The sequence below is a fragment of the Doryrhamphus excisus genome, linkage group LG2 (genome assembly GCF_037039965.1).
Source record: "Doryrhamphus excisus strain RoL-2023G ecotype Guam linkage group LG2, RoL_Dexc_Guam_v1.1, whole genome shotgun sequence".
NCBI lineage: Eukaryota > Metazoa > Chordata > Actinopteri > Syngnathiformes > Syngnathidae > Doryrhamphus > Doryrhamphus excisus.
This window is the reverse complement of record NC_136358.1, coordinates 1,767,412-1,792,475: the sequence shown is the minus strand read 5'-3', so window position 1 is coordinate 1,792,475 and position 25,064 is coordinate 1,767,412. Positions and strand designations below refer to the sequence as shown.

At 42.8% G+C, this 25,064-nt stretch overlaps 5 protein-coding genes and 5 non-coding genes across 13 annotated transcripts; 9 read left to right on the top strand and 1 right to left on the bottom strand.

Moving 5' to 3' along the window:
* The first annotated feature begins 425 nt into the window (after positions 1 to 425).
* On the top strand, positions 426 to 5,584 carry naa40 (N-alpha-acetyltransferase 40, NatD catalytic subunit). Of its 2 annotated transcripts, XM_058068467.2 has the most exons (9): positions 426 to 474; positions 562 to 747; positions 1,654 to 1,749; positions 2,210 to 2,262; positions 2,334 to 2,429; positions 2,505 to 2,663; positions 2,729 to 2,812; positions 3,842 to 3,919; positions 3,983 to 5,584. In XM_058068467.2, exons 2-9 carry the CDS (start codon positions 742 to 744, stop codon positions 4,128 to 4,130), a joined length of 720 nt encoding a protein of 239 aa, XP_057924450.1. In that variant the 5' UTR covers positions 426 to 474; positions 562 to 741; the 3' UTR covers positions 4,131 to 5,584. The 2 variants fall into 2 exon arrangements, with proteins under 2 accessions (XP_057924450.1, XP_057924448.1); XM_058068465.2 differs by having other exon boundaries at positions 429 to 747.
* An 88-nt stretch (positions 5,585 to 5,672) lies between these two features.
* b3gat3 (beta-1,3-glucuronyltransferase 3 (glucuronosyltransferase I)) lies at positions 5,673 to 10,802 on the top strand. Its single transcript, XM_078795130.1, has 10 exons — positions 5,673 to 5,822; positions 6,321 to 6,423; positions 6,542 to 6,719; positions 6,785 to 6,968; positions 7,048 to 7,191; positions 7,264 to 7,350; positions 7,642 to 7,845; positions 7,914 to 9,502; positions 9,924 to 10,013; positions 10,760 to 10,802. The coding sequence occupies exons 2-8, from the start codon at positions 6,336 to 6,338 to the stop codon at positions 8,010 to 8,012; spliced, it is 984 nt and encodes a 327-aa protein (XP_078651256.1). The 5' UTR covers positions 5,673 to 5,822; positions 6,321 to 6,335; the 3' UTR covers positions 8,013 to 9,502; positions 9,924 to 10,013; positions 10,760 to 10,802.
* A 2,730-nt stretch (positions 10,803 to 13,532) lies between these two features.
* LOC131125568 (uncharacterized) lies at positions 13,533 to 18,905 on the top strand. Of its 3 annotated transcripts, none has more exons than XM_078795120.1 (16): positions 13,533 to 13,744; positions 14,311 to 14,343; positions 14,553 to 14,582; positions 15,736 to 15,790; positions 15,952 to 16,024; positions 16,205 to 16,248; positions 16,441 to 16,484; positions 16,646 to 16,679; positions 16,849 to 16,901; positions 17,306 to 17,355; positions 17,613 to 17,652; positions 17,821 to 17,870; positions 18,129 to 18,168; positions 18,337 to 18,386; positions 18,644 to 18,684; positions 18,862 to 18,905. In XM_078795120.1, coding segments are annotated over exons 6-16 (429 nt in total). In that variant the 5' UTR covers positions 13,533 to 13,744; positions 14,311 to 14,343; positions 14,553 to 14,582; positions 15,736 to 15,790; positions 15,952 to 16,024; positions 16,205 to 16,246; the 3' UTR covers positions 18,887 to 18,905. The 3 variants fall into 3 exon arrangements, with proteins under 3 accessions (XP_078651246.1, XP_078651249.1, XP_078651251.1); XM_078795123.1 differs by lacking the exon at positions 13,533 to 13,744 and adding an exon at positions 13,794 to 14,197; XM_078795125.1 differs by lacking the exon at positions 13,533 to 13,744 and having other exon boundaries at positions 14,205 to 14,343; positions 18,128 to 18,168; positions 18,644 to 18,905.
* LOC131126993 (small nucleolar RNA SNORD22) lies at positions 16,937 to 17,062 on the top strand. The gene has a single exon (XR_009129481.1). It is a non-coding gene; the product is annotated as a small nucleolar RNA SNORD22 (small nucleolar RNA).
* LOC131126992 (small nucleolar RNA SNORD31) lies at positions 17,176 to 17,247 on the top strand. Its single transcript, XR_009129480.2, has one exon. It is a non-coding gene; the product is annotated as a small nucleolar RNA SNORD31 (small nucleolar RNA).
* Positions 17,691 to 17,762, top strand: LOC144898201 (small nucleolar RNA SNORD31). Its single transcript, XR_013627093.1, has one exon. It is a non-coding gene; the product is annotated as a small nucleolar RNA SNORD31 (small nucleolar RNA).
* LOC144898200 (small nucleolar RNA SNORD31) lies at positions 18,207 to 18,278 on the top strand. The gene has a single exon (XR_013627092.1). It is a non-coding gene; the product is annotated as a small nucleolar RNA SNORD31 (small nucleolar RNA).
* On the top strand, positions 18,723 to 18,792 carry LOC131126991 (small nucleolar RNA SNORD31). The gene has a single exon (XR_009129479.2). It is a non-coding gene; the product is annotated as a small nucleolar RNA SNORD31 (small nucleolar RNA).
* A 45-nt stretch (positions 18,906 to 18,950) lies between the features above and the next one.
* Positions 18,951 to 20,168, bottom strand: arl2 (ADP-ribosylation factor-like 2). Its single transcript, XM_058067226.2, has 5 exons — positions 19,968 to 20,168; positions 19,629 to 19,739; positions 19,369 to 19,531; positions 19,229 to 19,309; positions 18,951 to 19,166 (listed from the first exon to the last, which is right to left on the bottom strand). The coding sequence occupies exons 1-5, from the start codon at positions 20,030 to 20,032 to the stop codon at positions 19,032 to 19,034; spliced, it is 555 nt and encodes a 184-aa protein (XP_057923209.1). The 5' UTR covers positions 20,033 to 20,168; the 3' UTR covers positions 18,951 to 19,031.
* Positions 20,169 to 20,613: 445 nt separating this feature from the next.
* Positions 20,614 to 24,706, top strand: batf2 (basic leucine zipper ATF-like transcription factor 2). The gene is made up of 3 exons (XM_058067225.2): positions 20,614 to 20,943; positions 21,833 to 21,952; positions 23,914 to 24,706. The coding sequence occupies exons 1-3, from the start codon at positions 20,872 to 20,874 to the stop codon at positions 24,649 to 24,651; spliced, it is 930 nt and encodes a 309-aa protein (XP_057923208.2). The 5' UTR covers positions 20,614 to 20,871; the 3' UTR covers positions 24,652 to 24,706.
* Positions 24,707 to 25,064: the final 358 nt, after the last annotated feature.

Sequence of the window (25,064 nt, the reverse complement as noted above, 5' to 3'; positions counted from 1 at the left end):
GCACTAAAAGAAAGTTGTTGAGGCGCTTCGGTGCATATGGACCAAAATAAAATACAGAAACCCACTCAATATCCTAGGAAAACATTTATGTATGTTTACATACTAGCACATTTGACACTTCTCATGCCTTGTATTTGCATGACAAATGCGCAGTAATCCCTTCCCGATCGAAGCACAATTGGCGCTCATGTAGTGGTGCCTTCATGATCGCAGAGAAGTTCAGCTTCAAGATTCTGATCTTTTCTAAGTGTCTGCAAACTTCATTGATTGAGCCGCGAAAACAAATCGAACTGAATTAAGGTCTTTTGTGTTATGAATTTCAATACCAACTTTCAAAACCAAGCACTTTTCTTCCCACTGTTCTCCCGACGTTTTTGCGAAAGTATCCCGATGAAATATGCGAAGTCGAAATTTTGGTGGAGCACGTAAACGCCTCATTGTTGGCCGACACATAGAGTGAAGCAACGAGGACATGTAATAAATTGTTGGCGGCACTCGAACAAATAGTCAATTTACCAAGCTAACACTTATTTGCATTACCATTGTTTTTAATATTAGCAGATATCTGCATCCTCTCCCACGACGGTCCGGCCGGTGTAGTCGCCAAGTTAGCCTTGTTAGCACGGAAATCATTGTCGTTCTAAAGCGGCTCTCTCGTTCACTCTACCCGGCGGCGACAATCAGGCGGAGGGACAAAAAGGAGGAGAGTTCCCCTGTGGGTGACGGATCGGACGACGAAACATGGGGGTGAGTGTGTGGCGATGTAACCCAATGGAAGCGGTGGTGGTGTTAAGACAGGGTAGAGATGGATTTGAGATGAGGGGGGTGGACAGGAGAGGAAGAAGGGTCCATGGTGGATGGGCTCTTTTTAGCCGCGCATGCCGCCTAGCTACCTCCGGGTAGCCATGTTAGCATGCTAGCTAACAGTTAGTATTGGGAATTATTACCTTACCAGACGCTTTTACACCTCAGGGGCCTCACAAAGGGGCGATTTAGTCGTGTTAGCTACACATCAATAGCGTTCGACACCGCTGCTTATTATAAGTAATCGCGTGGGGTCTTTTGAACAAGCAAGCACATCCATGTTGTTAGTCGAGGATGCTGGACTAGACGGTGTGTGTTCCCGTCCTCCTCTTTCATTCTTCGCAACAAACCCATCCACATGTTCCTACCATTAATGCTTTAAGCCCAAGTGCCCCCTCAGTGCATTACCTCCTCCCACTTCATCGGTGTGCACTGGTAAGTTCTTATCTGAGCCATGCATCAATGCACCATCTTTACATCCATTTTCTGGAGCTTGTCCTCATGAGGGGTGAGTTGGGAGTCTATTCCACCTAACTTTGGGCTAGAGGTTGTGTAATCATTACCAGTCAAACAGCAATTCACACACACCTTTAGACAATTAACAATTTTATTTAACATGCACCATTTTGGGATTTGGGAAGAAGCCAGAGTACCCATAGTAAACCCACGCAAGCGCGGTACGAGTATGCAAACTTCACACAGTGATGTTCCAATGGAGATTCAAACCCAGATCTGCTGATGTGTTGCCCCATCACTTCAAATTTCCCAAATACACTTAAGTTCAATTGCATCTATTCATGAGGCCCAAATAAATAATTTAATTTGATGCAAGCCTTCTCAACTGTACAGAGGAAATCCAGCCGAGCAAAGGAGAAGAAAGCACGGCGTCTGGAGGAGAGAGCGGCTATGGATGCCGTCTGTGCCAAGGTGGACGCCGCCAACAAGGTGAATAATCGGTTGGCTGCGCAGTTCTGACGCTTGCTGTCAAGCATAGCTTTGAAGACTTAGCTAATTGCACCCATGGGATGGACTGGTGGATGCTTGGCATCAAGCGCCATTTTTTGTTCCTTCTTCAGGTTGCATCAAAAGCTTCTTTGTAGTCATGAATTATACATTTGAGTTTTAGGCACATGATTGCGACAATCCTTGTCTTCTGAGCTTTTGTGCTTGGACTAAATGTTATCAGCAGTTGCCCTTTTGCTTATTCACATCAACAGCTGATCCATGTACTGAAAAAAGTCAATTCATTGTGGATCTGTTCTTGCGGTTGTGAGATGGCCCACTTAGTTCCAACCATGACTATCCCTTTATGACTACAGCGGTACGAAGAAAGTAATTTCCGGAAAAGGCCTCCTAAAGATGAAGCATTTTAAAATTAGCTTACATTTGTGCCTTCTTTTCCTAGCTTGATGACCCATTGGATGCCTTCCCAGCCTTCAAAAAGTACGACAGAAACGGGTATGTATTTATGTACTGAGTCACACTACCCCAACATGTTTTAGGTGTTGAGATTGACTTCTCTCGCCCAGTTTGAACCTGCAAATCGAGTGCAAACGAGTGACCGCCCTCAACCCGCTCTCCGTGGAGTGGGCCTTTGAACTCACCCGTGCCAACATGCAGACGCTGTAAGAACCCGTTCCTAAATTTGAATAATGAACTTTTTCGGGGGGTGTAGTGACCCCTGGCTGCTGTACTGGCAGCTATGAGCAGAGCGAGTGGGGCTGGAAGGAGCGGGAGAAGCGGGAGGAGATGAATGACGAGAGGGCGTGGTACCTGCTCGCTCGTGACGGCGACTCCGCCCCCGTGGCTTTTTCTCACTTCCGGTTTGATGTGGAGTGTGGGGAGGAGGTGCTATATTGGTAAGATGACTCTTTGAGAAATGTTTTAAGATCTCATCCATGCGCTCATTGTGAACATGTTACAGCTACGAGGTGCAGCTGGAGAGCAGAGTGCGGAGGAAAGGGCTTGGCAAGTTCCTCATCCAGATTTTACAGCTCATCGCGAACAGGTAATACATTATGGTGGCTTGTGCTTTGTTTTGGCTTTTATTCCATCTAAACATGGTGTTTTCAAAGTGTGGCACAGTGCACAGCCCGTCAAAGAACATAATATAAAGGGGGGAGGGCCTCACCTACTCCGCAAGAAACAGATTTTTATTGGGGAGTATTGATTTGAATCTTTTCCAAAGCATATTTTGTGCAAGGTGACCAAACGGTTACCATGTTGGCCACAGGGTTGGGAGATCTTGTAGATCTGGGTTGGTAGCTCCATTAGGACCTCTCTTTGTGGAGTTTGGATGTTCCCCTTGTGCGTGAGTTATGCACGTTAGGTTAATTGGAAGCCCCTAAATAAATAAGTGGTTGTTTGTGCCCTGCGGTTGGTTTTTCAGTTTAGCCTTGCAGGTTTGAAAAATGTGACCATTTATTTTTCCTCAAGCTGCTTCACACTTTGACTAAGAGTGTACTCACACCAGGCAAGGTGTGTCAAACTCAATCGTACAGAAAACTCAAAGCTGACTTTAGGTTGCGGGCTGAAACTTAAAACATTTATGTGGATAGGCTTTTTTATAACTCCACTCCTGTGGATCATTAAAAAATGTTTTAAAAAAACAATCATACAAGGATGGAAGGGTAGGTTTCAAGAAGAGTGTCTCGTGACAACGCTAGTTAGTACGCCCTAAATTAATGCTGCTACTTGTGAGTGTTATGTCAATGCTGTTGTTTTACCTGTGGGCTATCCACTCTGTAACCACTAGAGGACAGCATTGCTCAATTGCAGCAAAAAGCAATTGTTCCAAAAAATCTTCAGGGGTTAAAAAAAAATATTAAAATTCATTCATTTTCTACCGTTTTAAAATTATCTTATATAATGTAATGATAGTTATTGTGTCAACATATAAAACGCATGGTGTGAAGTTATTCATCAACATCGAGAAGGGGTAAGAACTTCTTCCTACTTTTCTTCAGCCACTGAGTTGTAGTTGTAGTTATGGCCATCTCTTGATAACTTGAGCACCCGCTGTCTCTCCTCTCTGCAGTACACAGATGAAGAAAGTGATGCTGACTGTTTTCAAACACAACCACGGGGCGTACCAGTTCTTCAGAGATGCTCTACAGTGAGTACCACGCCTTCTCAATGAACTAATTGTGACAGTTCATACATGTGTCTCTTTCTCCAGGTTTGAGATGGACGAGACCTCGCCGAGCATGTCCGGTTGCTGTGGCGACGACTGCTCCTACGAGATCCTGAGCCGGCGGACCAAACATGGGGAGGCTTCCGTGGGTCACAGCCACGGTGGCGGTCACTGCGGCGGCTGCTGCCATTGATGGGTTTGTCTCCAAAAGGCAGCAGGTGCACAGCGGAGTGTGACCGCTTCATCAGTTTTTGTTTGTTTGTTTGTTTTTAAGTTTTTAAATGGGCCGCTCCACTGAGAGTTGTGCACTGTTACAGATGGAGATATTTCAGAGTGTTTTCCTGCTGTAAAAGCAGCATGTGAGCATTTCTGACTTTTGTTTCTTTTCCCAGCTTCTCATTACATTGTCACTGCGATAGACCTTGTCTTGTCCCATCTTTTTAACAAACACGGTTAGCAGCTCCACCCCCCCCCTCCTTCTATCCAGGTGGCAACCATGTACAGTTGAAGCCGCTATGAGACGACAACATGATGATTAATGCGTTTACCTCTTGTTCATCTTCATCTGCTCTGTATGTATCCCCATTGTTGTGTTTTTCTGCCTCCTTGAGTGACAGAGTACACTGTTAAGTGCACTCTCTTTTCAAGACCATCCAATCAAGCCTTTTATGTTGTGACAGATGCAAGGCTTTATGTACAGCTCATCAACATGTGGGAGCAAAAGTGCACCCCTTTCATTTTCACAAATGAGTCTTAATGACAATTGTGCCACAATTAAGCAACGTCTCGATTTCATACATCCTAACCATGCCTTTTCCTCCCCCAAATCTAATATGAAGAGGACCTAGAATGGCAGCAGCAGAGGTGTAGTTCTTGTCCATATGTTTACAAAGCCTACAGGGTACATTTGGAGTGCTTTTAATCTGCATCAGACCCATAGGCCACCATAAAAAAAAGTTTCTATGCTTTGTTTACTCATCAGTGAATTTAAACGTGGGCCTTTTGTAGCTACATTAAGATTAGCTCAAGGTTACACTGAGATTACATACTGATTAATGCCTTGTAAAATGACGTGCAACTCTGATACACAAGAAAAGTGTTCAAGATTCACTCCCAACATAAGCTACAATTAAAAAAATTTGGATGTTGTACATAATGATGTGTTCACTGACTGACTTGTTGGGACTTGGCCTGGTGGAGTCAGCTTCTGTTTTTTTCATTCTGTTTTTAAATGAACTGTGGATAGTTGTAGTTGTAATAATCAAGCCCATGACTTGCTCCTGCAATTCATTGAAAATATGACTCCTGTATGTTTTGTTTTTTAAAGGACGCCGGTTTTGTGCGCCATTAAAAGTATCCAATTTCTCATATTATATTATATAAGAGTTCTCATATTTTTGGTGGATAAGCTGTTACATACCAACTTTCTCTGGATCTTTTCTTCCCTTAGTATGTATACATTCTATATATGCTCTTGTGGATTTCATCTTGAGGTAAAATATTTCTAAACATGAAACTTTAAAATTATGTTAGACTGATGCCGACAGTCGATTAATTCACCAAAATGGAAGGGAATCAAGTAATTCTGCCTTGTCACTGTTTTGTTTGTATGTTACAAATAAAATGAAGTTGTTTGACTTTTCATAAGCGCTGTCAATTCTATTATCATTTCGAGTTATTTTAAAAATTCTATCAATAAATGTGTCCCTCCTTTTCCAGTTGGAACTAATGCTAGCGTTAAGCTGTTTCAGTGGGTCGCTTTAACACGTGGCACAAAGACCGGAAGTGGTTGGTGAACCTCTGCAAGCCAAGACGAATGGATGGGTCATTATTCCATCATCACGCTAATAATGGCTAAAAGCTTTAAATCTCTTACCAGCAGTAGGTACGTGCATTAACTAAGGAATTTATTAAATTTAATGGTTTATGTTTAAACGTCATCGTAAAGCTAACTTCAGCGACCACAAATAAACCTTGACTGAAAATATTTGTCATATCCTCAGCGTTGGTTAATCAATGATTTGTATGCTAGACCTTTAGTCTTCAGTACAAGCCATTAATATTTCTTCGTTGGTTTGGAATTTTGGGCTAAATTATTTTTATTTTTGTGTGTGCACTCTTTAGCCAAAATAAACAAAACATGATTTTGAGGTGTCGTAACACCAGTTAAGGTCGCTCTGTTATGTATGCAGCCAGTGCAAGATGCAATATAATGCACACAATAAATGTTTGTTTTAAATGTCATTGGTATTACATACAGTATATATGTTCATTATTAGTCATTACAGGATTCATAATACAGCTATTGTACTGGATCCCCTTATAGGATTTTATATATACATTATGAAGTGTCTGGTGACCACGTTTGTGTCTTCTGCAAAAGCTTCAACTTCCAACAATGAAGATGAGGTTGAAGCTGAAGTCTGTGTTCGTGCTATACTTCATGGTCTCTCTCCTGGGCCTCATCTACGCCCTCATGCAGCTCGGTAAGTGACAATCGTAGTTTGCTAATCGGATGCAAGAGTTTGTTGTGTTCGAGAGACTTGTACAAATACTGGAGACATTGCAGGTAATCTGATGCACTGAGTTGTGTTTTGTCATCAGGTCAACGTTGCGACTGCACGGGGCATGACATCCCCAAGGAGCGTGTCATATCGCGACTGCGAGGGGAGTTGCACCGCCTCCAGGAGCAAATGAGGAAATCAGGCGAGATCCAACAACCCCAAAAAGACCCCAAGTCCTCCCTGCCCACCATCTTTGTCATCACTCCCACATATGCCAGGTAGCCTTACCAACACTTGTCAATCCCATTGATTCAACACATTCGTTCCTGTCCTTCTGGTCCAGGCTGGTTCAAAAGGCTGAGCTGACCCGCTTGTCCCAGACATTCCTCCACGTTCCGCAGCTCCACTGGATCGTAGTGGAGGACTCCAATCACAAGACGCCACTCGTGCGCGACCTTTTGGCAAAGAGCGGCCTCACCTACACGCACCTTCACGTGGCCACTGCCAAGGAGCGCAAACTGCAGGAGGTTGGCCGCGCACACTGAATTTGCATACAACTGTCTTCTTCTGGTGTGAAACAAAATGTTTGCATTCCTTCATTCTCAGGGTGACCCCAACTGGCTGAAGCCCCGTGGTGTGGAGCAGAGGAACGAGGCACTGCACTGGCTCAGACAGGAGACTCACAAACAGCAGGGGGTGGTCTATTTCGCTGATGATGACAACACTTACAGCCTGCAACTATTTGAAGAGGTAGACGCATGGAAAGGCTCAACCTGGCTTCGACATGATGATGATGATGATGATGATTGTGTGTCGTCTCAGATGAGGAACACGCAGCGTGTGTCTGTGTGGCCTGTGGGACTGGTCGGCGGGATGAAGTATGAGAAGCCTGTGGTGGAAGGAGGAAAGGTTGGTTATTTATAGCTCAGAATGGAGAAGTCGATGCCATACTGCATATCATATACTGGAATATAACATTAAGCTACAGGAGGACATTTGAAGATGTGTGATGGAGCCTCCTTTTCTACAAAGCTGCTCTCTGTGAAGTGATGGCCGTATAAATGGGGCAGGCTCATCGTTTTTTTTAAAGGTCGTTGCCTACAGTCAAGGGCATTTTTAGTCATTTGGGGGCCCATTTGTGCCCGAATTGTATAAGTTTCTATAACCAACACAAATGTGTTTTTTTGGCCAATGGTGTAGGTGGTGCGCTTCCACACCGGCTGGCGTCCCAGTCGTCCCTTCCCAATGGATATGGCTGGTTTTGCAGTGTCCCTCAAGCTGGTTCTGGCCAATCCGGACTCCTGGTTCGACGGCATGGCGCCCATGGGCTTCCTGGAGAGCAGTTTCCTGCAGGGTCTCGTCACCATGGACCAGCTGGAGCCCAAAGCGGATGATTGTTCCCTTGTGAGTGTCTTCATACACTGTATGTTTTTTTGAATCATTTACATTATCGGTGGGTTTGTTGTGTACAGGTGCTGGTGTGGCACACACGCACAGAGAAGCCCAAGATGAAGCGGGAAGAGGCTCTGCAGGCTCAGGGTCTGGGCTCAGACCCTCACATGGAGGTCTGAGGAGCACACTCACATGTACATTTCAGCTATTTATTTAATAGTGGTTTTGTTTACTGGAAATAAAAGAAACAAGAGCGGGGCTTAGAGTAACACCGTCACGTACCAGTTTGGATTCAAAGTTGGCATAACTGTTCCCGCTGTAACGGACCTCAGATTAAAAGATTTCTTTGTTTTTGCATGACACACACAACTGCCGAAAAATACTACTTTTTTTGTACTACCTACTGTCAACGACACAAGGTACAAGCTATCAGGATATTACAGGAAGGCTTTAACTGTATTCCTGCCAATCAAGGGAAACGTTTTATGAAGACACAATAAAAGAGATGTAGGTTGGGCATCATTTCAATTTCAACGATGATTTCTTGTTTCAATTCTGGTTGACGACGATTTTCGATCTGATGTTTTTAAGAGATAGGGTCAAAAAAGTGGGATTTCTTTTTGGATGGATTGTTTTATGATATGAGCTTTTTATCAATGTTACTATTAATTTCTTACAGGATTATTTTCAAACAGGATATACGTAAATATCAAACCATTCAACTTGAATACACATTTTTTAAGTTTTGTTTTGAAAAAAAACAGGGGTACACTTGTGCCACTTGTATATTTTGTTAGGTGTAAGCTTTTTATATAGCACCCTTATTTTTTACAAACAAGTAAACAGGATGTAGCAGGTTCTTATTTTGAATGCCGGAAGTGTGTTGGGCGAGTTGAGAATGTCCCTTGACGGTACATATGAACAAACCTGCCCAACCGTAACTCCCATCCTGAAACTCTTGGTTACATTGGCATGACATAGATGTCATTTATTCTTTGACCTCCGGTTGCTGAGAGGAGAGAAGGTCCGACGTAGTGCATCAAAGATGAGGTTACTTCCACCATGAATGTGTAAACATTAATCATGTGGGTCGAGCACTCTCCTTTGCTTGATGTCATTGTGTTGCAAATGTTGCATTGTGCCAACCTTCTTCTTCATTGGTGCTTGCCGGCTTCTTTGTTGGTGTTTGCGGCTATTCCAGTCTGCGATGTGGGCATTGAAACTACTAATCAAAATAAAAACATTTGTAAAATCCTGGGAGAATTGGAATGTTATCCAACCCTTAGTAGTAATATGTTCTGTTAGCATGTTATGTCATATTTGATCCTGACATTGTACACTGTTTGTGACAATAAATTATTTGTATGTTTTCATGCATGTTTATTGATAGTTTGTAGGTGGCAAGTCCTACATCTACAGGTAAGTCAATTATAATCTTTTTAATGGCTAAATTGAACTGAAGTGTGTATAAGAGGAAATTTGTATTTTAAAAGTGTCAATCCACAGAAATATACTAGTGAGTCATGCTTTGCACGCCAGTTGTCTGTCTGAACTAACCATGACTAACTTCCTGGTGACAATCATCTTTCTACCCTCAGGATCATCATCAATGTTATCCAAGCTCAGGCCTGTTTGATGGTTGCCTTGGAAACCAACTCCGAACATCCAGGTACTTGTTTTTCACAGGCCACTTTGATTGACAGATGCATACAGCTCATACAAGGTGCACTGAAGTCATACCAGATGTACACTTTTTTTTTTTTTTTTTGGTCCACAATGACTCACCTTTTGCACTTCAGCCTCCAGATTACATCCATTTAATGTGTGTGTACGTAGAAGCATGTGACACACCCTGACATATGTTGACAATTTTTAACAGTAACTATTTTTTTTGTCCACAAATCATTTAAAAGTGCCACAACATGATTGAAACTTCCAAGCACTTCACTAGCCGTGTTTTAGGGATATAAAAGCTGGTGCAAAAAGGTATGATTGTGTTCATTGTGATGACGTCTATGCAGCAGGAACAGCCACTGTGTGTGTGTGTGTGTGTGTGTGTGTGTGGGCGTGCGACACGTTTGCGTGATTAGGGGGAGTAGACTCAACTCAACTCCAAGCGCCCAGCCATTCATTCGCCCTCCACGCTGATCAGTGAACCTCACACACAAGCTAAAGTTGAGGTAAGTCTTATTAACATTTTTGTATAATTGTACAAGTAGTAGTACTCTAGCTAGAGTATCGAGACGAGTACTGTCTGTGTGATTGTTCTGTAAGTTTATCACAAAAATCTTATCTTCATTGCTCAACCTGAGTCTTTGCACGCAACGTTTTGCTTGTGATGTTTCAATAAGTTCTCCAATTCATGTTATATGAATCATGACACAATATAAGAGGTACATTCTAACAAATATCTAACTGTATGTACATGTCTGTCATTCAGACTAATGGTTTAGAAGTTCAGCACATGTACAAAAATATATTTTAATATGACATCGTGAACTTTGTAGGGCAGTTCTCTTTGCTGAGAAGCAAGAATCTCCACTGTATCCCTGAATGTACCAATACCATTTTAATTGTGTTTTAAGTAGAGGATCTGTCCCTGAAAATATATATATTTTTAAAGTTAAATGAATGTATCGACTACAAGTTAAACCAGTGACCTCCCAGTCTACACGGTTCACTTTGTGATAAAGTCCAGCTGTGTGTGTCTACGAACATTGTGTCCTTGATTTGACATCCCGTCATCATCATAAGCCTCAAATCTTTCCAAATGTCGTTCAGATAGGCACACACACAATCAAACAACATTTTTTTTGTTTTTATCTCTTTCCATCTTACCATCTTTCCACTTTGAAACGATTGTACCTTTGATAGTGGAGACTGTGTTCTAGGTTACATAACCACATTCAACTAATCTCCCCCTCAGAGCAAACCAAAGAAAAGCAAACCCAGCCAAGTTTGAAGATGACCATCGGCAAGAACTCCAGGAAAAGTTCACTGCGAGGCTCCATCCGGGCTCCGAAGTTCCTGGACAAATCTAGCGGCTTCTACGGCCGCCTGGACGAGCCAGTAAGTGCACCCCTGGACGTGGAGATTAAGGGGGAGGATGTGATGGAGGAAGTGGATGTTGTGCATGTAAGTGAGACAGATGAGGTGGAAGACATGCGAGCGTTGGTCCCAATGGAGGACGATGGCCAGATTCTCCTGCGTGCAACACCCAGCCGGTGGAGCAGCAGCAGGTGGCGGAGGAGTTCCAAGAGGTGGCATAAGCAGAGGAGTTCTCGGCAGGAGTCAGACAAAGATGAGAAGACCAATCAGGGCACTGCCAGCCAGATGGAACCACACGTTCTGGAAGTGGCCATGAAAGAGAACCTGCCTGTGCACGTCATGTGCCGAGAGGATGCTGACGATCAGGTGTTGATCCGTGACAAGACAAGGATGAAAAGGGAACAAGAGGAAGGGATGAAGGTGGTGAAGAGGAACACGTTGAAAATGTATAGCAAGGTGAGACATGCAAAATTTTCTAGAACACTGGTCCTCATTGGGGTCATGGGTGAGCTGGAGCCTACCACAGCTGACATGAGGCGAGGGGTGGCGTCAATTAGTCACATTTACACATATGGACAATTTAGACTGGTGTGTTTGTGGGATTCCACTCCTCAACTCCACACACAGATGTTCCAGCAGAGATTCAAACCCAGATATCCCAACTGTGAAGCAGACGTGCTATCCACTAGGACACCATGCAACCGCACATGCTAAATATCATCCATAAACAAGACCTCACCAGACCTCCCAACAATGTGGATGAAATCAACTCTGTAGTTGTGACGTTGTCAAAGAAACTCCATGATGGAGTGACATGGTTAAACTTTAAGCCCCTTAAGGTTACGTAAGCCGGTGTGTGGAGATGCATTGTGGGCTATTAAACCCTGCGCAGCCTTCTTGTGTTAATAATAGTCCACCATCAGGGTCCAGGTCCATCGGTCACATAGGGCAGCCACTTTTCCATGACGCCATGTTTAACGACGTGGAAATAATTAAGCTCTCCCACCCTCACCTGAGTCACATGTTGGGTACACGACAGCAACATTCCTTTGCCTCATGCATGGTTGGCTGGGTCAAAGGACCGAGCGTTGACTCGCCTACTAAGCCCACATCTTAAACATTCCACTCACCAGTTAGCCGCAGCGGTGGAGATGATTTATTAACAGCATTCTAGTTTTTATCTTGTTGTGATTCCTCAGGCTCTGGACGGAGCTTTTCGCCGAGGCTGGGAGGCGTTCGTGGCCAACATCTACAGCATCACACTCACGCCTGTCAATTTGTCGTCATCACCGTCATCCAAAAAGAAACATCAACACAACTTGGTGTTGGCTGAGTTTCAGTAGAAGCTGAAATGTTTTGGACTGATTATTTGGGATGCAGTATTCCCACTGGAATGATGTTTACTTCCCTGTCAGTCGAATGTTTTTCAAGTGTGAGGTTTATGAAATGCTGATTATTTACTCTGTTTAATATTATCCTTTCATTTTCTAGCGCCATCTTCCTACGTCAGATCCACTATTTAGAGCTTTCTTGGTTTTAACGCTATGAAAACACTAACACGTGTTGATGTGTTACCATTGAAAAGCAATGACTGATTTGTGGACCGGCTATTTTGACATGACTTTAGTGAGGAACAATTGTTGCTAATGCTAGATAAAGCTAATCAATAATTGGGTGAGTGGCACAAAAACACATCCAAAGTATTTATTTGTATATAAAAACACAGCAACTGTCTTGTAAAACTTCTTAGGGTTTTGCTGAAGGTTCTTTGCTCCAGAGGGGAAAACATGGAAATAAACATGAAAGCAATATGTTTGTACTGTCAAAGACCCTCAATATTAGTGGTTCTCATATGGTGTCATGATGGGACCCACATATGTCAACAGTAGTTAAGTTGCAGTCTACTTCAGTGCTTCAAATGTGTTTTTTTTAAATCAACTGTGTCATCTTTTTAAACATTAATTCACATAAGGAATGTATTAAGGCACAATTCATACAAATAATGAGTGAATTAAAATTAAATATCAAAACCTCAGTAAATAAGACCACAAAACACAAACATTTTATTTTTAACGACAGTGATATATTAACAGTATACAGATTACTGAAATATTTGCTCAATTTTACGTCACAGTAATAAAATAAGTCAGCCATTGCTGGGTATTACATATTGCATACAGACAAACTTATGGGGCCCAGTTGAGAATTACTGCTATTATGGGACTGGGGTCCGTTCGTATCGCATACTAAACTTTGAACTGAACTCTGCTGTCATTTCCGGTATGCATTTATTTTAAAAACACCACATTTGTGTCTTGTAAATAATCACTGTAATTATGAAATGTTTAATTCTGTAAATAGACTACAACACTTATGTTTGGGAATGCCTTGTGTCATTATTACTATTGCTATTGGGCCAAATAACCAACATTATGATATTAACATCAGAAACTAATATAAGTACTTTGAATTAAATCGTATAATTAAAAAAGCAATATTTAACAATATATTCAAGGCAAATTATTTAGTCTTTGACGCCACTGTAATTTTCCCTCCCATACGACAGGTGGCAGCACAGCTGCTGACCAAATGACACGATGAAGAAATGCAACCACTATGTTGAAATGCAACAAATACGTTCTTATTTATCTGTCAGTCATCACGGGTTCATAGGAGCAATTAAATACATATTTATTTGACTGCAGCTCTTGCATATTTAAAAACTAAAGCCTGCAAATGTGCATTTTGTTTTGAACGTTTCGGGTACGTTCGGGAATGTGGGAGGAGTCTCAGCGTGGTTATAAATGGGTCATACGCCCTTATCTTCCTCCCTTCCGCTTCCTAACACTCCTGACTACCTCAGGTAATTTCTTGCGCAATTCGTGTTGGCTTTCAGTCAACTAAATTGTTTGAATCTCACCAAACGTGTTTTGCTTCTGATGCTTTTCATGTGGATTTTCCTGTGTCGACACCCTAACCTATCCGTCGTGTTTAGCTGCTTTTCCAGAAGTAGCAGTTAGTGCACGGTTTTTCTGCGTGCAGTATGGGCAGCCATCCGTTGCCATCAGACCGTTAACTACCGTTAATTTATCGCAACGGGCTGTTAATTTTAGTTCCCCGGCTATTAATTTGATATTTTATTTTGTATTTTCAGTATTTGTCGGTTTTTTGTTGTTGTGGTCGACGCGGCCTATGAATGCTATGCTAGCTCAGTTTTGTGTGCTTCCACATGGTGCAGCTAGCGGCGTCTCTCAATGATGATTCTTTTCACAGACCTGTACTGAATGACTGTGATTGGACTTTTTTTTATTCTGATGTGAGACGCGTTTTAGTATTAAAGTAAAGTAAATAGTACTTTCAGTAGTAGCATATAGTATTGTAGCATTCACATGGAAAAAGCTAACACCCACGTTGTCTTCGTCTCTTCAGGTCCAGAAAGATGGAGACGCTACTTAAGTCAAGGTATTTGTCTAAAACACTTTCGATTTGATGTCAATTGTGTGTCTTTTTTGAAGAGATCACGCTACATTGATGTGAACTTTGAACTCTCTTACTGACTCATGTTAGATGACAAAGTATTTAATCTGAGTAGCATGACTCTTCATCACCAATGAAAATGTGCTCATCTCAAACATCCTTTTAATGTTATGAACTTATGTTTATGATTATAGGTGGATGATCGGGCTCCATGTGAGCATCAGGTATGTTCAAGTTACTTATCTTCACCCTTGGGCCCTGTCCACAAACTAGTGTTGGGCATGTAACTACTGTCTACACCTTTATTGCATCATAAACACTGACGCAAATGGAATTTGGTTGAATATTTTGTCTACAACAAATGAAACATTGAATTGTATAGAATCACAATTGTATACTGTATCGTACTGTTCTATAAATATTTGAATCATGTCTAGATGCGTATGGCATGTTGACTAGACTTGCATCCCTAGGTGATTCTTGACAAAGGTCTCGCTGTCTAAGACTTGTTCTTCCTGATCTCACGGAATGGTCTGTTTTGCGTGGAACGGCGAGTCAAAAACTGCAACAGACACCATTGTAGCTGCTAACCTGAAATACTATTACCTTGCCATAGGCGTTGCGTGATGTTGTGACATCACTCACAGTGCCTCAAGCTATTCCTTAGTAATGCTCCCTGATAGTGCTGATTACAGTTAGCTCGAGGTTATAAATCGCGTCTCTCACTTTGACTGACGCAGTGGCTAAACCGGCTCTCAACTTGGACCAGACAACCTTGCAATAAAGACTCGGCAAGGTCACAGTTTGTTCTGAGTTTTTACTTTACAAAGGGAGCACATGTCTTATGCCGGAAAAGATTTTCCATCAATCTGCATCCCAATGAGAGCGTACCTTGTAACTGCTTTGTTTCACTATAGCCTGATCTGCCTGGGGGGGGGGTGCCTTACCTTGACTCAAGTAGCGTTAGTTCCCATCAGTGAGTCTTGGAAAGACATTTGGGTAATGTTTTAAATGGCAATACTGCAGGATACTAAATATCATTCTTGCATGACAGCATGTGTATATACAATGTTGAAGGATTATTTTTTTTATTGTTGGCTAGTGTGTTAATGCATAGAAAAGGGAAATAAGTGTTCCTGTTTGACAGAAGGATTGTGAATGATGGGCAAAACTCTGCAGTTCCGCTTGTAACTGGCAAGTGTGTGGACGGGGCCTTAAATGTAAGCTTGGTGCTACTGTGATGAATTCCAGAACTCTCTCTTACTGAATTTGCCTTTTTGAAGAGACTCCTTTACCTGATTCTGAGGTGCACCTCTGGGTTCTGAGAGGTTAAACTTGTTTCATTGTTATCTTACACTTCAACTGTCATTTCTGCAGACTGAACTTCATGGCAGCTTGGACTCAATCCTTGCCTCATCCTCCACATTAAGAGGTGTGTATGAGTGCCTAGAGTTGATATCAATTTCATAAATTATTTTCCATAACATCGCGTGTGTATATACCTCGAAGTAGTGACATCAACATACTTATGGTTGCCTTGCAGAGCACTGTCAAAGTTTTTGCAGAAGATATAACTGACTTTTCCCCATCTAGATGACTGCCTTCTGTAGATGGGACAACGCCTAAAGAACTATGGTTGAACGACACCCATCTTTTCAGCTCAAAGGTCTGCATGACTGAAAACTAGATGCAAATTTTCTGTGGTTAAGTATGATGATTTTCCATAATGACAAGCATATGCCTGAAGTCACTGATGTCAATTTTCAATCTGATTTGTTGCCCTGTAGAGACACTTTTCTGGATGAAAGTGACCATTACAAATGACTAATTTTTCTTTCTCTGCCAGCTGGGAATTGACCCTATGGGCTGCTGATGGCACCTGATCTAAATGTAAGGGTGGTTTATATATATATTTTTAATGGTCTATAGTTGGTTTGAAAGGATGAAATAGATTTAATTCTAACAGCTGGACGACTAATGTCACATGGCAGTTTGTCACCAAAGCCCTGATCAACAGCTCCTGCCAAGTTGTGCTTTTTAAATGTTTGTCGGGTTTTTAATGACAATTTCTTCCTCCTGCAGGGTCCTGAAAGCACTGAGAAGGAAGTTGCTGACAAAGCTTTTGGGTAAGGTTAAATTTGTTGTTTTTATTTTTGTGCTGTGCGATGATGATAAAACAGCTCACTTTGACAAACAGTGAAACAAGATGAACGACAGAGCACATGGATTTTTTTTTTTTACTTTTTCTGTTCACAAATACATGGAAACTAATATTGGTATTCCACAGATCCTGAGGTGTTGATGGCTCCTGCAAACCCAAGGTGAGTTGACTTGAAGAAAAGTGCACAGTCACAGCTGATGATGATGATAAAGCTTTGGAATCTCGTTCGTCTGAGATCATGATGACAAATTCAAATCTGACACCAGCCCTGCCTGATTACATATAAAATGCAAAATTGGGCCGCAAATCTAATATTTGGCTTCCTACAGATGTGCTGACGTTTCTAGAAAGCGGTTTATCCTTGACCGTCCAGCAGGTGAAGGTGAGTCAAGTCCGCTTGCAATTGATGAGCAGTTTCCTTGATGATGACATCTGCACACGTCTTACGCCTTGTGTCAACGCCAGACCTGCAAAGGTGAACCCACTGGTGTTGCCAGGGCAACAAGGGGACAATTTGTTGGGGTTTCCAACAGTCTGAAAGGAAACTGCTGTGATGAAACGTGTAAAAGAAGCACCTTGTCATGGGATGATCTTTGCAGGTTGATGGCAGCATGACCGGCTTGAGTTGCAAGTGGAGGTGGGTTACTTTGTTCATTCGTGGAAGGGATGACTTGCTATTACCGCCCCAGTCTGAGTAGTCATGACTGATTGGTATTCCCTGATCCAGATCAATATAACTTGGACCAATGCAGGCCTAACCTTGTATTGATGAATACTTGTCTTTAGGTTGGTGCTTGTTGCAGATTTACAGCGTGAGACCAGCTTGCACATTACAGGTATGTAGAAGTCTGTGCTGGTTTTCATGGTATAGTGGAAATGATGACTCCGATTCACAGTCTTCAGTTGATCTTTCCGGGTGACCCAGTTATGGTACTGAGAACCCTGTACTCAGGTGTAAGGTGACCTGCTGGTGTTCTATGGAGGCTATGCTGACAAATGACTGAGTGTGGATCCTGACCATTCCAAACGTATTTGTAGCACAGTTTTTGCCAAGAATTGCACTTAAAGATGCTCCTTTGTTCCATCTGTTAGGATGTCCATGACTCGTTTCTCCTGGGCTCTGCTGTGTTTTGGTAGGTCTATGTGCTGCCATGATTTTTTTTTTTAGCCTGTTGCCAAAGTGATGAACTTGTTACCGCCCCAGTCTGAGTAGTCATGACTGACTGGTATTCCCTGATCCAGATCAATATAACATGGACCAATGCAGGCCTAGCCTTGTATTGATGAATACTTGTCTTTAGGTTGGTGCTTGTTGCAGATTTACAGCGTGAGACCAGCTTGCACATTACAGGTATGTAGAAGTCTGTGCTGGTTTTCATGGTATAGTGGAAATGATGACACATGAGCCACAGTCTTCAGTTGATCTTTCCGGGTGACCCAGTTATGGTACTGAGAACCCTGTACTCAGGTGTAAGGTGACCTGCTGGTGTTCTATGGAGGCTATGCTGACAAATGACTGAGTGTGGATCCTGACCATTCCAAACGTATTTGTAGCACAGTTTTTGCCAAGAATTGCACTTAAAGATGCTCCTTTGTTCCATCTGTTAGGATGTCCATGACTCGTTTCTCCTGGGCTCTGCTGTGTTTTGGTAGGTCTATGTGCTGCCATGATTTTTTTTTTTAGCCTGTTGCCAAAGTGATGAACTTGTTACCGCCCCAGTCTGAGTAGTCATGACTGACTGGTATTCCCTGATCCAGATCAATATAACATGGACCAATGCAGGCCTAGCCTTGTATTGATGAATACTTGTCTTTAGGTTGGTGCTTGTTGCAGATTTACAGCGTGAGACCAGCTTGCACATTACAGGTATGTAGAAGTCTGTGCTGGTTTTCATGGTATAGTGGAAATGATGACACATGAGCCACAGTCTTCAGTTGATCTTTCCGGGTGACCCAGTTATGGCACTGAGAACCCTGTACCCAGGTGTAAGGTGACCTGCTGGTGTTCTATGGAGGCTATGCTGACAAATGACTGAGTGTGGATCCTGACCATTCCAAACGTATTTGTAGCACAGTTTTTGCCAAGAATTGCACTTAAAGATGCTCCTTTGTTCCATCTGTTAGGATGTCCATGACTCGCTGCTCCTGGGCTCTGCTGTGTTTTGGTAGGTCCATGTGCTGCCATGATTTTTTTTTTAGCCTGTTGCCAAAGTGATGAACTTGTTACCGCCCCAGTCTGAGTAGTCATGACTGATTGGTCTTTCTGATCTCAGACATCAGCATTGCAATTGACAAATGAGAAATTTCATTTACTGATGCCACCCCCCCTTTTCTCCCCACAGCTGTGACCATCAGATGTGTAATTAAATTGAGTTTTTGTACTTGATTGCCATATATGCTTTACACACAAAATAAAACCAAAACTGGACATGATGATTGTATTTATTGACTATATACATACATAGCAATTACAAAATAGTGTGCATGAGTCCTTGTCAAAAGTAGCCTTATTTCAGTCTACAGTAAAGATCCTTGCAGCAATGTCTTCTAGCAACCAGTCCATTCCTGGTAAAAGGTTCTGCCCAGTCACTGCGCTGCAGCCAATGATGCACCAGTGGTGATTTTTAATGTTGTTCAGGGCCAAAGCCTAAAAGTGGAAACCAGTTAGGTGTAAAGGGCTTCAAGAAGGTGCCCAAGGAGCTTACTCACCTCTTGTATTGCCTCTTTAGACAGAGCGCCAGGCAAGTCCTGCTTATTGGCAAACACCAACAATGTAGCACCCAGCAACCGCTGCAAAGGCAAAAACTCTTTAAAACTAATTCTTAGCCTGCTAGAACTCACGTAGTGACCTCCTCCAGCAGCAGTTTCTGGAGTTCCTGCTTGCAGTCCTCCATGCGTTGTCTGTCTGCACTGTCCACCACCCACACCAGGCCGTCTGTGCTTTCAAAGTAGTTCCTCCAGTAGGAGCGTAGTGACTTCTGACCCCCAACGTCCCAGATGTTCAATTTGAAACTAAAGGCCAAACGAGTGCAAATTTCATTCACGGCTACATGAACCGGATGTAGATAACTACGCTTGCGCCATGCATGTTAAGTGATGCGTTACTTACTCTCTGTGCTCTAACGTTATGATCCTGAAGCCAAGCGTTGGAGGGATGGTGCTGACGTCCTCGCCGTTCAACCTTTTCACCACGGTGGTTTTCCCCGCGTTGTCCAAACCCCTGCAGGCGACAGGTTAGGGAAACCAGCTACAAACTTGCTAGCATGCTAACCCCTGTGCTCTTATAAATTCTTATTTCTAACTCCTGCACAACTTGGAAACTTGTTTATATGCCTCTCGGTACATAAACGGAAAAAATAGCGCCGTAGTTAAGCAAGCACTCGTGTAGCACAATGTTTAAACGCTGCTGTCATGCTACTGCTAGCTAAGCTACCACAGTGAAGGATACAATATTAGTAGTCTCATCTCTCGCTCTTTCTGCTTCATCTTCTTCAGGATAGTCAGCAAGCCCATCGCGACGATGTACGGCCCAGTTGCACCTGGTTGCAGATTAAAAAGTGATTATTCTTGAGGTTGCTTTCTGCTGTTGTAAGCGTCTATCGTGGACATAGTCGGCAAGGAAATGGCTCGCTCTAAACAAGCCCCACCCCATGCACCCTTCTTATTGGTCCAATTTTCACACGGCGAACGTTGATTGAACGATGCTGATGTCTTTCCAAGCCTTAAAGGTGTGGTCGAAGCAGTGCTGTTTCCGGTTGTGCGCCCTCATGTGGCCAGAAACTCGTATTTTTGCATCAAGGGGACCTATTATGCTTTTTCCACTTTTCTGACCTATAAATGGAGTTAGAATGTTAAATGGCATTTACGACTTCTAAAAAAAAGCTTCTGGAAACAAGAAAACACACACATGCGCATGGTAATATACCAAGGCCGACAAACCTATGAGTTCGTTTTTTTCATTTAACTTCATCGTCCCAGGTCTGGGTTTACCCCAGGACCCCCCCCCCCCCCCACCACCGTTTTTGTGTATGTGCGCGTGCGTGCGTGCTTGTGTGTCGGTGGGGTGGGAGGGGGTGTTAAATCCACGCCACCCAAATTCCTGCTTCGCTCCAGCTGGTTTAAAATAAAGTGAAAGTGAAAACGGTCGCCTGTTGCGTCACCGTCTGACGCTTCTTGGCGGACCCGTACCACACACCACACCGGCCGGCATTCTTGGAAGCCGCGACCCCCTCCTTTCCCAGCTGGGAAGTTTTGCAGCACTGCACAGAAGGTCTGGGTCTGCGTCACATGGAGAGAACATGAAGGTCCAGCCTGATGCTGCATGGAAGTGACTGCATTCCACTGGAGCTAAGATGTCCCCCCTCTTCATGGAGACCAACTGTGAGCCCACCAGCCCTGGATCTGGCTCTGCTGAGGGACACTCTGTAAGTCCTCCTACAGCCATTTTGCTTGGTGCACTTTTACATCATCTTATAACGTTTTGTCTCATCAAAAGTGATGCACAGCCTTGCTCATAGGGTTCATGTTGAGCTAATTATCACACTGTGTTTATTATTGCTGTGACCAAAATATTACAGCAGCGGATTTGTGCTGCCTCCGCATGTTTCATATATATATTTCTAATATTATTGTATTTTCATATTTAAAAAATCTAGAGACTGCTTACATTAGTTTGATGATTAATGTTTTAATCTGTACCGTGCTTCCAAATTTCTGTTTTGTTTTATTTGTAGTCTCCACAAAATGCTGTCTGTCATTTTTTTTATCTCATGATTCTATTATATGTAGTACCATTAGTATATACTGTATTTTCTGGACTATAAGTCGCGCGATGCCAAAAATGCATAATTAGGTAGAAAAAAAACACAAGTCGCATTTTTTGCGGATAATTTATTTTCCAAACTACTCGACCAAAACCGACATTACATCCTCTTGGAAGGCAAGTTCTAACAATAAAATAATAGAGAACAGGCTGAATAGATGTAAGCTATGCTAACACAATGCTTATTCAGCTACACAAAATATAAACATGAACAGAAAAGGTGTCCAGTGTTTATGGAACATAAACACTTTTTTCATTTATAAGTCGCTCTGGAGTATAAGTCGCAGGAACAGCCAACCTATGAAAAAAACTGCGACTTATAGTCCAGAAAATACGGCATGTGTGTCTGTGTGTGTATATGTATTTTTTTTTTTCTTTATACACCTCGTCCCATGACTTTTTACAAGCCCCGAACACACCACGGAATATTTATTAAGTTATTTAAATTTCCAACAAATATGTTCTCAAACTTTTTGTGGCCTTCCTGCCAGGAGAGAGAGACGGAGGGACACGTGTTGGGGGAAAGAGGGACTAAAAGACGGTTGAAGAACAGAGACGCAGCCAGGAAGAGCCGGAAAAAACAAACCGAGAGAGCGGATGAACTCCACCAGGTAGGAAACTCCTTCCCTTTTTTTAATTGTTAAATGTTTTGTCCTTGGTAGTTGTACTGAATTAGCATTGTGTGTGTGTGTGTGTGTGTGTGTGTGTGTGTGTGTGTGTGTGTGTGTGTGTGAGAGAGAGAGAGCGACATGGTAGTGCGCCTGTGGCCATTTCTTGTAAACAGTCTGCTTTAGGAGAAAGAAGGGCTGTCTGTCACAACAGCATTTCCTGCATCTCCACTCCCTGCCACTCAAACACACAGACCATATAGATAAGCTAGAATACATACAGCTGGTTGATGATATATACATCGGTATATGTTTAGCGCCATAGAAAATAATGTTAGCTTAACATAGCACTGAAAGCCATATGAGGCAATGCAATGCACGGCTTCATGATTTCTAGTGAGGAAAACAAACAAGCACATAGTGGCTTAGGTGTGAGCGTGTGTCCAGACTTTCACTTTCTCTCTCGGTCCCCTCTTTCACTTCCACTCTCTTTGTCATCCTCCTGTGATGAAGATCACAGGCCCTCATGGTGATCATGATGATGTCAAGGTCACTTGGACACTGCGGTGTCGCCATTGTGGACCTTTTATTGCAACACACACAAAAAACTCACGCCATAAAATTAATCATTTAGTTGTTTTTTTTTTTTTGTTGTGAGTTGTACTTTCAAAGTGGTTCCTCCAGTAGGAGTGCAGTGACCTCTGATCCCCAACATCCCAAATGTTCAACTTGTAACTACTTGCTGGTCAGGAAAGAGGAAATCCAACCACTTGTGCCTGGTGGTGGTGTCTTTAGGTTTTGTAAACAAACGTGTCTTTCCCTTGCTAACAACCTAAACATAGAAGCAGAGCATGGGGGGGGAGCAGAGAGCATATCTGGCCTACAGCGCACAAACGATGCACGGAATAGATTTGCATATCACACTCTTCACCCTGGGGACCCATTTGGTGTCATTGACTCCCATCATAAGCGCGTATTTTTGATATACTGTACAGACGTATACAGTCGCCATGTTTTGCTTTGTGGTTTCACTCTATCATAGTTTTTCAGAAATGGTATTGTGAATAGGTTGCTTTCCATAAAGCAGGATTCAGTATCAGTAGATAAATGTTACCGCATAGGAAAACATTTGTAAATTAATTTTTAAATATATATATATATATTTTTTACCATTATTAGAGCCCTATAGACATAAAACCCATATAATCACTTTTACACTCCTATTATTCTTTGCTCAACTGTAATGTGCAGGCTCTGCAGGGACACACGATACGGCCACCGCTAGCATAGCAAGCTAACTAGTTAGCCTCTCCAAATTACTTATTCTAAACTTAAGTGTTTCAAACAGAGAGGGAAAGGACAAAATAAGAAACCAAGACTTTACCACTTCCACATGGGATAGGAGGAGTACTATGACCACATGCAATGTGAAGGTAATCTAATCTAGTCATGCAACTCTACTGGCGCCTTGTTATTCAATATATTTTAACGAATAATAGACCATAGTCAACAATGGTGGTCATTCATGAATTCATACATTACATATTCAACATTGGTCACTAGGTGTCCATAATTGTTTGGTAAGACAAGCACTTGATTGCTGGAACTACAGCGGTTTTAAGTGATTTTGCAACAGCAACAATAATAATAACATGGGCTACTGTTGCGGACGACTGTGGAATAACCAACGTCACTTCCTGTCCACCCCTCACTCAAGTCCCTGAGGGGAACAGATTTATAGTAACACAAATACACTAAGCACAGCACGAGTCTTAGTTATGTCTTCAATAGCTTATTCACTTTTTAATTGCGTAATATGAACGAAAAGATGACTGTAGGGGTGCTAATTAATCTCTAGAGTGCTCTAATAATGTTACAAACCCAATATATGTAGAAGGTTATAAGCAAGTTTGTACCACCAACCCCTGACTCACCCTCCCACCCCCTCCCACCTCCACCCCCAGGAGCTGGAGCAGCTGGAGCAGTCCAACTCGGCTCTCCAAAAAGAGATTAAAGCCTTGAAAAAAGACGTCCATCACTACACAACGGCTCTGGAGAGCCACGAGCCCTTCTGTCGCCTCACGATGTCCAACGTCTCCGCCCCGTCCACCGTCAGCCCCGGGCCGTCCACAGCCTCCAGCCTGGATCCTCAATCCGTAGACCTCAGCGAAGGCACTTGTCTGTCACCCCCCGCCCTCTTTTCCTCCAGTCTTTTTACCCCTGCTCCACATTCCCTCTTTTGCCAAAGTTCCTCCACGCCAGCCAAGGATGGGATTGAAAATCTTTTCCACACAGAATTTCAAGGTTTGCCCGCTTCTTCCACGCTCCTCCCCGATGACATCCTGGCATCTCCTCCTTTTCCTGCCGACAGTTTGGGAGCACCCCTGGTTGATCCCCATGGATTCACTGGAAATCCAAACAATTCTGACTCTCAGCGTCCTCCAATTTCTGCACAAACTAGTCGGGATGTCACCTTGGAGCCAAGCGAGGAGCTCATGTCAGACCCCGACCCCCTGCTGTCCCTGATTCCCATTCCCTGTTCTTCCGGGAACCTTCAGGCACCCAGCAGCACCCAGGATGGACCATTCCAACCAAATGCTAGCTCGCTGGCTATGATAGAGGAACGTCCAGGGGAGCTGTCATTGTTTGACCTACTGAAGGACAATGAGTGGATTCTGAGTGCGGAGACTCGTGATCAGTAGTTTGCATACACTGAAGGATTTATTTGAACCTTTCTTTTTGTGGAATTTAATGGTTATAACAGATTGAATTTATGTTCTCAAATTTGCACAACGTCAGATTTATACTTTCGTTAAAAGCCATTCATGAATAGCTTTCAGTGAGTCGCAGGCTAAAAAAAAAAATGTAATGACGCCTCACGTCTGCTATTTGCTGTGTGTCATGTTTTACCTCTCATCCAGGTCCATGGTCAGATTCCACCCTCCAGATATATACAGTATGTACTGAAAGCCTTTACACACACTTTTTTTTGTTCAAATCATTTCTCTTATTATTATATATTTTTATAATACATAAAAATGTATTGTTCCCGAAACTAGTCTTCTGCTAGAACACTGTTATGTTGCACTACCTCAAATTCAAACTGTCCTTGAAT